Raw genomic sequence first — 13,769 nt, forward strand, 5'->3', positions numbered from 1 at the left:
AGGAGTCCAGGTGTGCCATGACCAGCTCCATGACACCGGAGAAGGGGACAGAAGATGTCACGGACACTGAGAAACCTATGCACACCCAGTCCTTGGAGGACAAATATTCCATGATCCTAAAAGATCAGAACCAAATCCACTGTTTCAGCAAGCACTGTTGTTGCTGCTGGGCAAAAGCGTGGAAGCCCTGGAAGCTTTGTCTGGAGGTGGGAAAGGCGTTGGACGCCGGCTCCAAACACACCCCACGGCAGGGGGGAAAGGGTGGAAGGAAGCAGAGATTCCTGGTTGGAATTTGGGGCTTTTTTCCTGTTTTTCTCCTTGTTGGTGTGCAAGCTGGGGCTTTGCAGCCATTGTTGTGCTCTCCAAAGAGTCTGGCCCCACAATGCAATAAAAACAAACCACAGGAAGGAAAGGAATTAGCAGGGAAAGGAAAAGCAGCAGTGGGAACAAGGACTCAAAATAAACCTGCTGGCTGCTGCTGGGGGTGCGAGTAGGAGAGGCTACACCTTCCCCTGGGGGAGAACGTGGAGCTTAGGGGTGAAATCCCGGCTTTTTGGGTTTATTGCTACAGGTGAGCAGGGTTGCAAGGGGCTGGAGTAACAGGAAACAGCCCCATGCACAGGGATATGGGAAGGAATTTATTTGAAATCTGAGGTTTCCTAAGAGGGAGCAGAGGCAGCACCTGGAAAAGACTGGACACCATGGGCAGAGGAAACAGCCTCAGCTGAGGTTACCACTTTCTCCTTATGGATTCTGAGGAGAAGCAGAGACCAAGGGTTTGGCACTGCAGGTTTGTGTCAGCGGCTCCCCGAGCCCCCACTGCGCTCTGCCAAGGCAAATGTACACAGGATCCAACAGGAAATCTTCTCGGGGCTGCTGCTTCCCCTGCGTCACTCCCACTGGAGCTGCAGGGGTGGGTGGGACTTGCTGGACCAAGGGCAGCATGGACACGGGGGCTGTGCCCACCTCGAGCTGCTTCCTGCTCCCAAGGAAGGAAAACAGGGAACAAACCGAAAACAAAACCACCTCGAGGCTGCATCTGCTGCTCCCCAGAAACACTTCCCTGTAGGCAAACCACAGCCCATCTACTTCCCAAATACGGAATGGGGTAGGGAGAAGCTGGAAGGATCCCACTTTACAGCCCCCAAGACCCCTGAAGGAATTGGAAGGAGTGTGGAGACAGGTGGCATTGGGCTCTTCTCCCAGGGAAGAAGCACCAGGACAAGAGGAAACGGCCTCAAGTTGGGCCAGGGGCGGTTTAGATTGGATGTGACAGAAAATTCCTTCCCTAAAAGGGTTGTCCAGCCCTGGCACAGCTGCCCAGGGCAGCGGTGGAGTCCCCCTCCCTGGAGGGTTTGACAGGTGTGTGGATGTGGCACTTGGGGACACGGGGCAGTGGTGGCCTTGGCGGTGCTGGGGGAGCGGTTGGACTTGACCTCAGAGGGCTTTTCTAGCCATACTGATTCCATGATTTCTGTTGCTGCCTGGCACAGGGAAGCCCAGGTCTGTTCCAGAAACACATCACCAGGGAGGTTTTGCCGTTCCAACTCCAACAAACACTTTATTCCCATCAGCCTCACCCGTCCTCACGGAGGACAGAGCGCAGGAGGGGAGGGAGCTTTTCCAGACTGGTTCCACGTGGGGACAACGAGGGACAACCAAGGCCACGAGGAGCCATTCCCAAATTCCACCATGACCGAGGAGTCTTCGCTAAGCTGGTGCAACTTCAAATTTCTAACCAAGTCTTGTCTTTTGGGACTTGGCAGTTAAGAGGGCCCACGAAGGCCTTGAGAGATTCTTTTCCCAATCAATTGTGGGGCCTAACACAGCCCAGTGCACTCCCGACTGCACCAGTGTTCCTGCCCCAAAACCAGACTCTGAACCAACACCACGCTCTGGACTCAGAGGGGAAGGGGAGGAAGGGCTGGGATTAAAAATATCGCCCCAAAACAACAGGAATTTGGAAGAGACTTACACAAAGGACGTAAAAAGCAGGAGCAGCTATGAAAATATGTTGAGATGGCCAAGAAAAGTCACATCAAAATATATTTAAAAACCAGAAATTCCAATCTGTGTGGAATTTAAAACTCCTTTTCCCACCTATGTTTTCCTGCTTAAGGAATCTCTGTTGTTCCAGGACGTGGAACATGATAGGCAGCACCAGTTATGTCCTGAAAAAGTATTTCCCCAAACTCTGAGCGCTTCCATAATTTACAAACCAAAGATGAGCTAGACCTCGACCATCGCCCCCCCTCCCTCTTCCCCCTTCTACAGTGGGCAGGAGAAAAGACCGCAAACAAATCTGACTTTGCGTTTCCAGGGAAGTCCAATTTTTCCACACATCAATATCCCTGCAATCCGTTGTAGACCTTCTGCACCGATCCTTGCTTCAACAGCTGCTTGAGACCTGCAAGGGAAGGGAGAGCGTCACACGCAGAGCACAGCGACGACGTCGCGATGACTTTTCCAACGCTTCTTCCCCATTCCTGAAATCCCGTACACGAAATACTCCAAGGAGCTGGCAGTTCAAGGATCCGTCGGTATCGGATTCTTACCAAACAGGCTAAAAGAGTGAGTCAGCCCTTAAATCCATAATAGCTCATCTCCTGGGGTCGGCGGGACAGGGAAGGGCTGGCAGGTCTCCACTGCTGCTTAAAGGGCAAGTCCACACGGAGCAGAGGAAGCAGAGTGGCAAGGGTGGATGTGTCACTGTTTTTCCAGAGATTAGAGAGGGAGTCCCCTCTGGTTATCTCAGCCTGGTCACTCACTGCCCTGGAGCCCCTGAGGACACAGCTCAGAGCAGCCTCAAAAAACACAGAGCCCAAAACAGAGGGAAACTCCCAACTGTGGGTGACCTTCAAATAACTAAAAGAAGGACATTAAGGGACTGGAATGTATCCAGGGAAGGGAACGGAGCTGGGAAGGGGCTGGAGCACCAGGAGAGGCTGAGGGAGCTGGAAAGGGGCTCAGCCTGGAGAAAAGGAGGCTCAGGGGGAACCCTCTGCACAACTCCCTGACAGGAGGGGACAGCCAGGTGGGGTCAGGCTCTGCTCAGGGGAACAAGAGACAGGATGAGAGGAAATGGCCTCAAGTTGCTCCAGGGGAGGTTTAGATTGACTATCAGTAATGAAACCAACCAATTTACTTGTACAGAAGAAAATTCCACCCTTTCAGGCATGCAAATCCTTCAGGAAATCCTGATAAAAACCAGTTTTGTCTTCTTGCAACCCTTGTCCTGTTTGTCTATCCTTAAACCTTTTTGGTTACACATTCCACTGTCCTTGAAAACCAGTGATGGGATGCATAAGGGTGACAGTAGCTGTGTTAAAATACTGGAAAACTGTCCTGGAAATAGTAACTGGGAGCAGGACGTCACTCTGCCAGGCAAGAACTCCTCATGCTTCTTGCCTGATGGTCAGAGATTCCTGAACTCTTTTCAGGAACACCAGGACAAAGTGAATCCCTGTCCAGGAGCTGCTCATTATTAGGAACCATTCTCCACTTCCTCTCCCACATACAGAGGAGGCTCCAAGTCACTTCCTGGCTGGAGGGTGAGAGGATGTGGCCCCTGGATGTGAGGCTCTTAAAAAGGAAGGCCACAGCTGGAGAAAGGTGTGCTCCGGGAACCCTGAAAAAATTGGGATTAGCACCATCCCACACCTCATTTCCCATCAGCTCCCATACCTCTGGCAGCGGTCTGCTGGCCTGAAGAACACCCTCAGTAGTACAGAGGATATTTCAACACATACCCGAGGTTAAATCAGGAATTCCAACCAGGAATCCTAACAATTGGTGCTACTGCACTTCAGGCACTTTTTACTGGAGCCTGAAGTCAATTTTTCCTTTGCAGTGTTGCTGATCCCAACAAGAAGTGACAGGTTACAGCACAGAGGGAGAGGCATCTCTGATCAACAGTGACCAAGTGCCACTGCAGGAAAGAAGGGATATTATTTCTGTGACTCCAAAGCTCGGGGTGGTGCTCTTGGAGCCAGAGTATCTTCTGACAGCCCCAGGAGACAGACATGTGGTCAGGAGATAAGAAATGAGGACCACTGCCAACAATAAGGAAAAAAGGGATGTTTTGAATTCTGAAGCCCACAGCTTTCCACTGAACGTACACTGAACTGCTGCCACACACAGGGATAGACCTATTCCCTCATGAAACTCCTGAAATCATGGATGTTTGGAGATACCCAGCACACAGAGAGGCATCTGACTGCCTACCCAGTCACCTTCCCCTGGGAAATGTGGAGTTGCTTTAGAAACACCCAAGGCCCTGTGCCTGAACACACCCATGGCCAGTGCCATCATCTCTCTGTTCCCGGATATCCACAGAGGTGTGTGAGCAATTCTGTCAAAACCACGGAGGCTTCTGTCACTGCTCCTTGCCCAGTGTCCTCTAAACTGCCAAGAGCAACAGCTGGAATAACCTCACACCTGCTTCAGAGCTGCTGTTGCCTGATGAAGCTTCTGGAAAGGCAGCAGAGCCTGGACTGAGACCCCAGAGTGATGTGGTTATTGTGCCCTGCACAACATGCTCGGAACAGGAGGGAAAGCCCAGGGATAAAACCCCGCACCAGGATCACTCTAAGCCCAGCCCAGAGGTACAGACCTGCCAGCCCCAACAGCTGCAGGAGGCGCCTCGGGACATCTGGAGCTGCAGCCACCAGCTGGACTGCACAGGGCAGCTGGCACAGGGTGGCCAAGGCAGCAGCAAGTGCCAAGGGTGGAATAAAACCCACCCAGGGCTTGGCTTCCCACTATGAACTCGAGGAGTCCAGGGAATCCACTAAAAGAAGTGAATCCACTTCAGAAGAAGCCCGGAAAGAAGTTCTTGGGATGGGGATTTCCTGAAGAGCTGCACTAGTACATGCCAGGAATATCTTTGTCCTGTGGCAGAGGATGAGGCCCTTGATTCCTACTCTGATATGGAGCAGCAGAACCACAGAGGCTGCCAGAACAAAGGATTCCCTGCTAGGAGTATAGGATTTAAGAATTTGCCCTCCTGGCAATTTTAGGATTCCTACATGGTTCATCAGGTTTCCATCTGAGCCCTGAAGCTGAGCAGCAGATCTGTCCTAGAGGGAGCAGGGTGGAAGGAGCTGTGGGGAGGAACAACCCTTCTCCTGGCGCAGCGTGACGTTCCTTACCCTCGGCAGCAGAGGGATTTCCACAAGTCTTCCCTCCAAGAAAGTAGCAGCAGGGGCTGGAAAACCCTTTGTGATCCCATTCCAGCCGAGGCAAAGCACACAGAGGCTGAGCCCAGCAAGGCTGTGGGGTCAGACAGACGGGCAGCACCAAAACAAAACACCTGCGAACTTGCCAAGAGCTGCATTCCAGCAGCAGCACATCCCAACCTCAGCCACAACGGCAGCAGCCAAGCTTCCTCGCGTCCAAGGGAAGTGGGAGGTAATCACAGGCCGTGAGCCAACTGTGTTATGTTGGACAAGGGGCACAGGGACAGGACAGCCCCTCCTGACCGCTCCAGCCCCGGGATGAGCTGTGCCAGGTTCAGGTTCAGGGCTCTGGACACGCACCTTCCCGCTGCTCGGGCGTCAGCTGCTCCTTGGGGAACTCCACGTCGAAGGTGATTATTAGGGAGCCTTTGATGTTGTTGTTATCAAAGTTTGGAAGACCTTCTCCCTTCTTCCACAGCTTGGCGCCGGGTTTTGTGGTTTTATCCCGCCCAATGTGAACCTGGCGAGAAAAAGAGTTTTAGAACGTTATTGGTGTTACAGGATCCCAAGATCGCTGAGATTGGGAAAGAGTTCTGAGATCAATGACTGGTCCCCACCTTGTCAGCCAGAACAGAGCACCGAGGGCCACATCCAGCTGTTCCTTGGACACCTCCAGGGATGGCGACTCCCCCACCTCCCTGGGCAGTCCACGTTCTGTGTGTGCGCCCCAATACTCCAACACTCTTCCCAACCCACTGGAAAGCTCCAACTGGCATTGATTCCTTGCCAACCCCAGTGATATTTGAGGGGTCCAGGCGGTTTTACTGGACACATGCCAGAACTAACACCCCCCACTGCTGGGACAGCCTGCAAGTGGGGCTCACACTGTGCACCCCTCACAGACAGCCCATTTTGGCTCCATGGGAATTGGCCTGGAATGCTCCAACAGAGGGAATACCGTAGATAAGCAGACCCCGAGCAAGCCAACCCTCAGCACGGAGCTGCAGGTGAATCTGGGATGCACACAGCAGCCTGGGCCTCACCTTGTGCCCATCCAAGTGGGCGATGTCCATCTCAAAGCCTGTCAGTGCCTCGACCAGCGAGATTGTCACGTTTGTGTACAAGTCATCTCCTCTCCTTTCAAACACTGGGTGCCTGTGGAAATAAGAGCCACTGAAGTTTTCTCCTTCCCCAGAGGGGAAACAGGTCCTTGAGCTTCTTTCCTTCTATTTGGCAGTTTGGAGAAATCATAAATAGGAGGGGAAGTGAGGAATGAATCAAATTTAGCCTCATTTTCCTGTGTAAGATATGCACTGATAAATGTCTTTTCTATTTCTAGGGCACTGAGTGGTGAGGTGTGGCAAGAAGTCCTGACTCACACAGCAATTTTCTTAGTAGGGCATTTCCTTACAATAGCGAGATTGTGTGCTAGGAAAAATGAGATATTTATTCTGAATCACACATGGTGAATTCAAGCCAAAAAAAAATTAAGATACTTTGATAATTCCACTTTTAACAGCATCAAGTCAAGCTCCTCCAGCACCATGAAGGCTGAGCATCCTGCACAGCCCTGAGTGCCAGGCCTGCACCTGCCCTGCGGAGGGCAAGCTCCACCTGGCCAAGCCAGAGCCTAACTCGGCCGGAGACTTACTTAAGAACTTTTATTCGGAAGCGCAAATCTCCTGGCTCCCCATCCACATGGGGCTCACCTGTTGGGGAGAAAGAAAAGCTTTGTTTAAAGGAAATAGTTAAGAACAGGTGCAGAGACAAGCAGGATATTACAGACTTGCACAAGTCGAAGGAAAAAAAAAAAAAAAGCAACTAATTGATCTTTAGATGATCGAAATTTTGCTTCAACATATCCTAAAGAGCTTAGGGCTTTCTGACTGTTGCCCTAAGCTGTTCTGGGAGACCTGTCTGCACGTTAATGATGTCCTGCAGTCACTGAAGGGCAGAGGGGATCCCTTCACAGGCTCAAGCCTGGAACAGATGCTCCTGCTCAAGGGTTATGTGAAACAGCAGGTTTAGAGCTGGTTTATTCATGTCCCCGCTCCCAGCTAAGGGAGTGGAACTGTGTTATCCAGCCTTAGGAACATGCTCCTGGATTCCAGCACATGCTGAGGACACAGCACTTCCAACCACACGGGGGGCTTGGGCACTGCCAGAGAGCCAGGGAAGAGGAGCAGCCCAGAGCAGAGCACACACTCACCTTCCCCAATGAAGGGATACTCCATGCCATCCCTCACCCCTGGCTCTATCTCCACTTCCAGCGTCCGCTCCTCATTCACCAGCCTGAAAACGGGAAGAGCAACCCAGCACTCAGTTTTCACCTTTATTTGTTAACCCCAACTTCATCTCAGCTTTTAATTTGTGTCACTGGGGTAAGGAGAACACCCCCACAAGCTCAGACATGCTCTCCTTGCTCACATCTAAACCTAGAGAGTCCGAGCTGCCTTTCTGGGGAGCTGAGACTCAGGGAGCAGAGAAGGTGATGTTGAAAGCTCCCAAATACACAGTCAGCATCGGGGAGTGTGACTGCATCATGGCATTCCACATCCAGTTGTTCCCAGCTGTGTGCTTCCCGTTTAGACTTAGCTCAGGAACTTCCACTGCAGTGTGACTGTGTGAGGGATAAAAGGCTGCAAGAGGAAACCGGGGAGCTCTACATCCAACTGATAAAGAGCTGCTCCCTGGAAATGAGAACCCGGTGTTAAGTATTCCCAAAGTCCTCAGCTCTTCCCGGGGAATACAGGCGCGTTCCCCCACCTAGCGGCGGGTTTTGGAATACACATCCCTGTACCACTACATGAAATCAGGGAATTTACGATTTTGTGGCGCAGGAAGGAGCATCAGACTCACTTGACGTTGGGACATTCATCACAAACAACTTCCTGCGTCATCTGGAAGCGCCCAGGCCCCAGCTGGGTGGTTCTCATCTCCTGCCTGCAGTTGCATTTCCGTTTGCCAGGTGCCTGTCTTGCCACTGGCTTGTTCCTGACAACCTGCAGGGAAGACGGAGAGGTTGATGTCAGCTTCCCTGGGTCTCCACAAGGGTCTGGATTTCTCTGAACAGAGAATGGTCTGGCTTGGAAGGGGCCTTAAAGATCACCTAATTCCAGCCCCATGCCTCGGGCAGGGACACGTTGTTGTGCGGTGCTGCCACACGTGGCCTCAGCAAAACACTGACGAGTTCTCACCTTGTGATCACACGTTAAACACGAGAAAAGATCTCTCTGACATCACTATTGCCACTCTCTTTCCTTTTCCACACTTTTCCACACAGGAAAGATAACACTAGGATGGAACACCCCACACTCTGGTTATGACACTTCCTTGTCCCACACAGCAGGGAAATCATCTGGAGTTCCCCCAACAGCCACAACACAAAATCAACCAATGGAAAGCCAACATACAGACTGTCAGCACCAGAGATTAAAGATTCTTGCTTAAAAGAAGATAATTTTCCACATACTCTTCTCAGTTATATAATCTGGAAACTTGCAGTGACACGTCTGACACATAGAAGGAGACTGAAAAATCCTCAATGTGGTTTTGCAAGAATTGCAAAGTGAATTTGAAGCTTATGAACAACTCCTCAAATATCCCTAAATTCTACAGAGGGACAATTTACACCTCTTCCAACTGGGCTGCTGCACTAATCAAGATGAGCTGGTGACTGACAGCCAATAAATCAGTATTATCACTCCTCATGGAAGCACTGCCACATTCAAAGGGTGAATAAATGTGTGGTTTCTTCATTAAACTACAGGAAATAGCACCATGACATCCTCCACTGCCAGACTCAGAGAAGGAACATCTATTTCAGCTCCAATTTTTGGGAGAAGGTATTCTGAGCTCTGGTCAGGCACCTCAAACTTGGGAACACTGAGACAAGTAAACTTACTTCTACAAAGTTTCCTGAATACACCTCCTCCAATGTGACCTCCAGGTCCACGATGATGTCGCTTCCTCGGGGAATATTCCTGTCCTGCTGGCGAGGGTTTCCTCCAAACATGAATCCAAAGTCCCCAAAGAAGCTGGAGGCAAGCATGTTTAGGTCAGGAAGGAATTCTGGGCAAATGCTTCTGCTCCACAGAAAAACAGCCTCCTCGCAATCCTAAAGCTCCAGAGCAAACCCAGGAACCTCTTTTTGCCCCTGCAGAACACAACTAAAGCCTTCAAACAAAGCAGCCACTTTGCAAGAGTTTTCTGCACTAAAGAAAACAAAATTTGGAGCGGAACACTCAAAAACTGACCTCTCCACACTGCACTGCTGCTCAGCTGCCACCACCAAAAGGTGTAAACTCTGGGGAGTGCTGCAAGTCACTGCTAGCAGGTTGGTTTTCGGTAGTTTGAGGACAAGAGGGATGAGGAAATCTCCCCAGGAATCCTGCACATTGTCCCTCAGAACACAGCAGAGCAGCAGTGCAAGTCTTCACCCGGGATTACAGGAGCTGAGCAACTTCTGGAATTATTTTAGGAAATTTATCCACAGGGGCAGAAGATCAGGTTCTGTCCAAGCAACATGCCAGTGCCTTTGGTTTTAAATGCTCCAGATTCTACAGGTGCTGTGCAACTAACCACAGCCATGCTTTGCAGAAGGAAAAGTGCCCCCAGAGCGACGTGTGACAACAGGTTAAACCCCAAACGCACACAGATAACCTGAGAAAGTTTCCACGTGTTTGAGGCAGGTGCTGCACCTGAAAAATCACCCACAGTGCCCAGAGGTGCCCATGTGGGAAGCCTCTACTGGGCTCCTGCTTGCAGCAGGGAGTGGGGCACACCAAACCTGGAAATTGCATGTGGGATACCCACTGTAAACGTATTTCTTCAAATTCTGAACTCGCACATCAACGACCCTGGGCCAGGTAAAAACCCCATCAAAAGGGTGCTGGAGCGTGACAGAACCAGAGCAGCAGCTGAAGGACAGCCCAAAGGGGTTAAACCTCCTTACTGGGAGAAGATGTCTCCGTGGGAGCTCTGGTGCCCATCCTTCAGGCCCTCCTCTCCATAGGCATCGTACTGCTTCCTCTTCTCCTCGTCTGACAGCACCTGGAAAAGGCAGGGATGTAGGAGAGGCTCATCTGGAGCTGAGGGGAGGTGTTGGACAAGGCTCTGAGGGCCCCCAGCACTTTTCATGGGGGACGCTACAGGAGCCCTGCTGTCTAGAAAAGTTAAACCCGTAACGAGCACATTTCGTTCATTAAAAAAGCAGGAGAACCTGGAAAAGGTAAACATTGAGTTTATCTTAAATATTAAAAAAGAATCAGAAGGAATAACTCAAATCCCACAAAGCAGGACATGCTGAGACAAATAATCACATACTACCTACGTCTCCTTAAAAGCCATGACTTTTAAGACTTTTAAACATTGATTTTATTTCCTAGGTTTTGATCTTTGCTCTTTCCTCCCTCAGAGATCCAGAAATCTCTGGTCACATTTAGTCTTCCTTGTCCTTCCTCCCCTATTGATCATATTTGGAAAAGCCAGAGCTGGCAGGATGGCTCCAAGAAGGCTGTACAGCAGTGGGAACAGATGGAGAAGCAACTCCACTGGTGAAGAAGGAGCTGAAAGATGAAAACCAGCTGAATTTGGGGTGTTTGGAGAAGCTGTGGCTGCCCCTGGATCCCTGGCAGTGTCCAAGGCCAGGTTGGAGAGGGTTTGGAGCCACCTGGGATAGTGGGAGGTGTTCCTGCCCATGGCAGGGGGTGGGACTGGCTGAACTTTAACTCAACCCAACTCAAACCATCCTGAGATTCTGTGGAATTATAACCACTGATAAATGCTAACAACAGGGAAAAAAATCAGTAGTGGCTTCACTACTTCCACCCGCCAGGTAGGGGTTCAGTTCTCCCTTTGCAGTTGAGATTCCCATGGAAACTCCTCCCAAATCCATCCTGAGACTCATGACCCTTTGTAGAAGAGTCTCAGCTCCCTCTCCTGGGATCAGTCTCCTTCCTGGAAACAGCTGGATACAGACCATGCAGCTCTGGGCTGGAATCACTGAGCCTGTGAAAATGAAGAGACTGAGCAGCGTCACTAACCTACCTTCCCCTCAGTTTTTTTTGGGAAAGCTTTGCCACAATCAGCTACCCAGACCCCGAGCAGCAGTGCTGTTAACAGAGGCTCCGTGGTGAGGAAAATTCTGGTCTATATCCATTTTGCCCGAAACAACAAAATCAACTCACTGCATCCCACATGTAATTCCCAAGCTGTCCTGGCTAAACACAGATAAAGACACTGCAGGGAGGGCATCAAAAGCTTCCTCCAAACCTCACACACATCAATACTGGATTTTTGATTTGATTTTACAAACATATTTTTTTCCCCTCAGCTTTTAAATAGAAAGAATAATCTCAACTGCTGGCAAACACTTAAATCAACCAAAACTCGAGGAACAGGCAGAGAAATGCTTTGCCAGGAGAAAGTGCCAACAGGATCCCAGCCCACAGAAGCGGCACCAAGCTCACAGCTCCACGTGCATCAATCCTGGGGTGCTGCAAATGACAGGGGGTCACTTTTATCCACACAAAAATGTCTTTATATTCATTTTCCCTATGACAATTAAGCCGGTTTACTTAAGTCTGAACTAAAAAGGGGTCTCAGCTCTGAGACAAAACGAAAGTGAATGGTTTTCTTTCTCCACACAGAGAAATAAATGCCAGCTGGTTCTCTCACTTCCTCATCTGAGGAAGATTTGCATACCTGAGAAGCACCAGGGATGGAAGCAGGAGCCAGGCTACACAGCCTTTCCCCTGCAGCTGGATTCTTCCCAAAGGACCCCAAACCTCCCACCCAAAGAGCGAGTCACTGCTAGGAGTTTTTGCTAATGGAATCTTTCATTAGCAAATGAAAAATTTGCTAATGAAATTAGCATTTCATTATAGGTTTCTCTGCTGCACAGGGGGGAGCAGGAGCAGATGGAGTCCAACAGTGACAAAAGGAGGACGAAAGGACAAAAAAGGTGGAGGAAACAGCCTGCACTCCATCACTAGGTATGTACAGCCAAGGAAAGCAGGCTTTGACTTCAGACCTCTGGGCAATACAATAATCTGTATTTGATTTATTTAATGCACTGTGCTATTAGTGTGAGGGATCATTTGCATGCCACAACATCATCACGGAATAACAGGAATCCTCCTGTGACCCACAGGTACTTTTCTCACTCAATATCCTCTAAACCCAGGGCCACCGCCTTTCACTTCCCAAGAGCTCAGACTAATCCCAGCCAGGCCCTCCACACACTTGGAGCTGCTGCACCTCCTCTTCTCCCTTGAGGAACTGGGAATAAATTCCAAAGAGCTTTAAGCTGGTGCCTTGCTTCCCCCTGGCAGAGAGAGCTGAGGTGTTGGATTGTCCTCTGGCAGGAACAGCTCTCCAAACAACCGATACACTCTGGATCTTTGTTTTTCATTTGGGAGAGTACCTGGAATTGGATGTATTAACAGGGGCAGGATGGAGTTTGGTGTAGTAACAGGGGGAGGATGGAAATTGATGAAGGAGAAGGAGAAGGAGAAGGAGAAGGAGAAGGAGAAGGAAGGAAGGAAGGAAGAAAGGAGATTTGATGTGGAAGATGACCCTGCCCACAGCAAAGGGATGGAATGACATCATCTTTAAGTCCCTTCCACCTTAAACCATCCTGGGATTCTGTGATAATAAAAGGCATAGAATGGAATTCAACTCATTAACAGCGGGAAGATGGAATTTCACAGGGTAACAGGGGAGGGACGGATTCCAGCTGCACCTTACACAGGAGCCTCTACATTCCCTACAAACCTCCTTTCCCGTCCCCTGAATGCTACAGGACGAATCCCCACAAGTCTCAATGGCCAAGCTCCAGCCTGTTTTACTACGAGCCCCATCCACCTTTCCCAGCCCGGGAGGACATTCCCGGCTCCCGGCCTCACTTCGTAGGCAGCGCCCAGGTCCTGGAACTTCTCCTGCGCCCGGGGGTCGTCGGGGTTCCTGTCGGGATGGAGCTGCAGCGCCAGTTTGCGATAGGCCTTCTTGATGTCCTTGATGGAGGCGCCGCGGGACACCCCCAGGATCTTGTAGAAGTCTCTCCTGCCGTGGGGAGAGGGAGGAGGTGAGAGAAGGGGGAGGGGAACGGGGAGAGGGTGAAGGAGAACGGGGATGGGAGAGAGAGGGGATGGGAGGGAGACGGGAAGGGAAAGGGGCGAGGGGACAGAGGTGAGGGGAAATGGGAGAGAGGAAAGCGATGAGGGGAAAGGAGCGGGGTCCCGTCACCGCCGCGGCCGCCGACCCTGAGCAGGGGGAAGGCCCGGTGCTGAGGCGGAACCCCCCAGGCCCGCGGGCGCGGCCCGGCGCACTCACCCCGCGGCGGCCTCCCCGCAGAGGCACAGCAGGAGGAGGCAGAGGCGGCCGATCCAGGCGGGGGCCATGGCGGGCCCGGCCCTGCCGGCTGAGGGGGAGCGGCGGGAGCGGCGCGTCCGGGCGGCTCCGCAGCGCCCCGGCCCCGGCGGCCGCCGCCAGCCAATGGGAGAGCGGGGTGTTCCGCGCCGGCCAATCGGAGCGCGCCGCCGCGCCCCGCCAGCCAATGGGCTGCTCACACTTCACCGCCGTCGACCAATC

At 51.4% G+C, this 13,769-nt stretch overlaps 1 protein-coding gene across 1 annotated transcript; it reads right to left on the reverse strand.

The window, feature by feature from the left end:
- Positions 1–1,533: 1,533 nt before the first annotated feature.
- On the reverse strand, positions 1,534–13,639 carry DNAJB11 (DnaJ heat shock protein family (Hsp40) member B11). The gene is made up of 10 exons (XM_040074542.1): positions 13,512–13,639; positions 13,085–13,241; positions 10,132–10,229; positions 9,082–9,214; positions 8,037–8,179; positions 7,387–7,469; positions 6,829–6,886; positions 6,221–6,332; positions 5,538–5,697; positions 1,534–2,407 (listed from the first exon to the last, which is right to left on the reverse strand). Exons 1-10 carry the CDS (start codon positions 13,577–13,579, stop codon positions 2,343–2,345), a joined length of 1,077 nt encoding a protein of 358 aa, XP_039930476.1. The 5' UTR covers positions 13,580–13,639; the 3' UTR covers positions 1,534–2,342.
- Between the last annotated feature and the right edge of the window lie 130 nt (positions 13,640–13,769).

The sequence above is a fragment of the Hirundo rustica genome, chromosome 10, assembly GCF_015227805.2.
Source record: "Hirundo rustica isolate bHirRus1 chromosome 10, bHirRus1.pri.v3, whole genome shotgun sequence".
NCBI classification, from domain to species: domain Eukaryota; kingdom Metazoa; phylum Chordata; class Aves; order Passeriformes; family Hirundinidae; genus Hirundo; species Hirundo rustica.

Excerpts from the sequence above, each read along its gene's own strand:
- DNAJB11 (XM_040074542.1), bottom strand. The coding sequence starts at position 13,579 with ATGGCCCCCGCCTGGATCGGCCGCCTCTGCCTCCTCCTGCTGTGCCTC. Across the intron at positions 6,333-6,828 it reads TTCCGAATAAAAGTTCTTAA|GCACCCAGTGTTTGAAAGGA; the intron begins GTAAGTCTCCGG and ends TTATTTCCACAG. Across the intron at positions 5,698-6,220 it reads CCCACTTGGATGGGCACAAG|GTTCACATTGGGCGGGATAA; the intron begins GTGAGGCCCAGG and ends TTTTCTCGCCAG.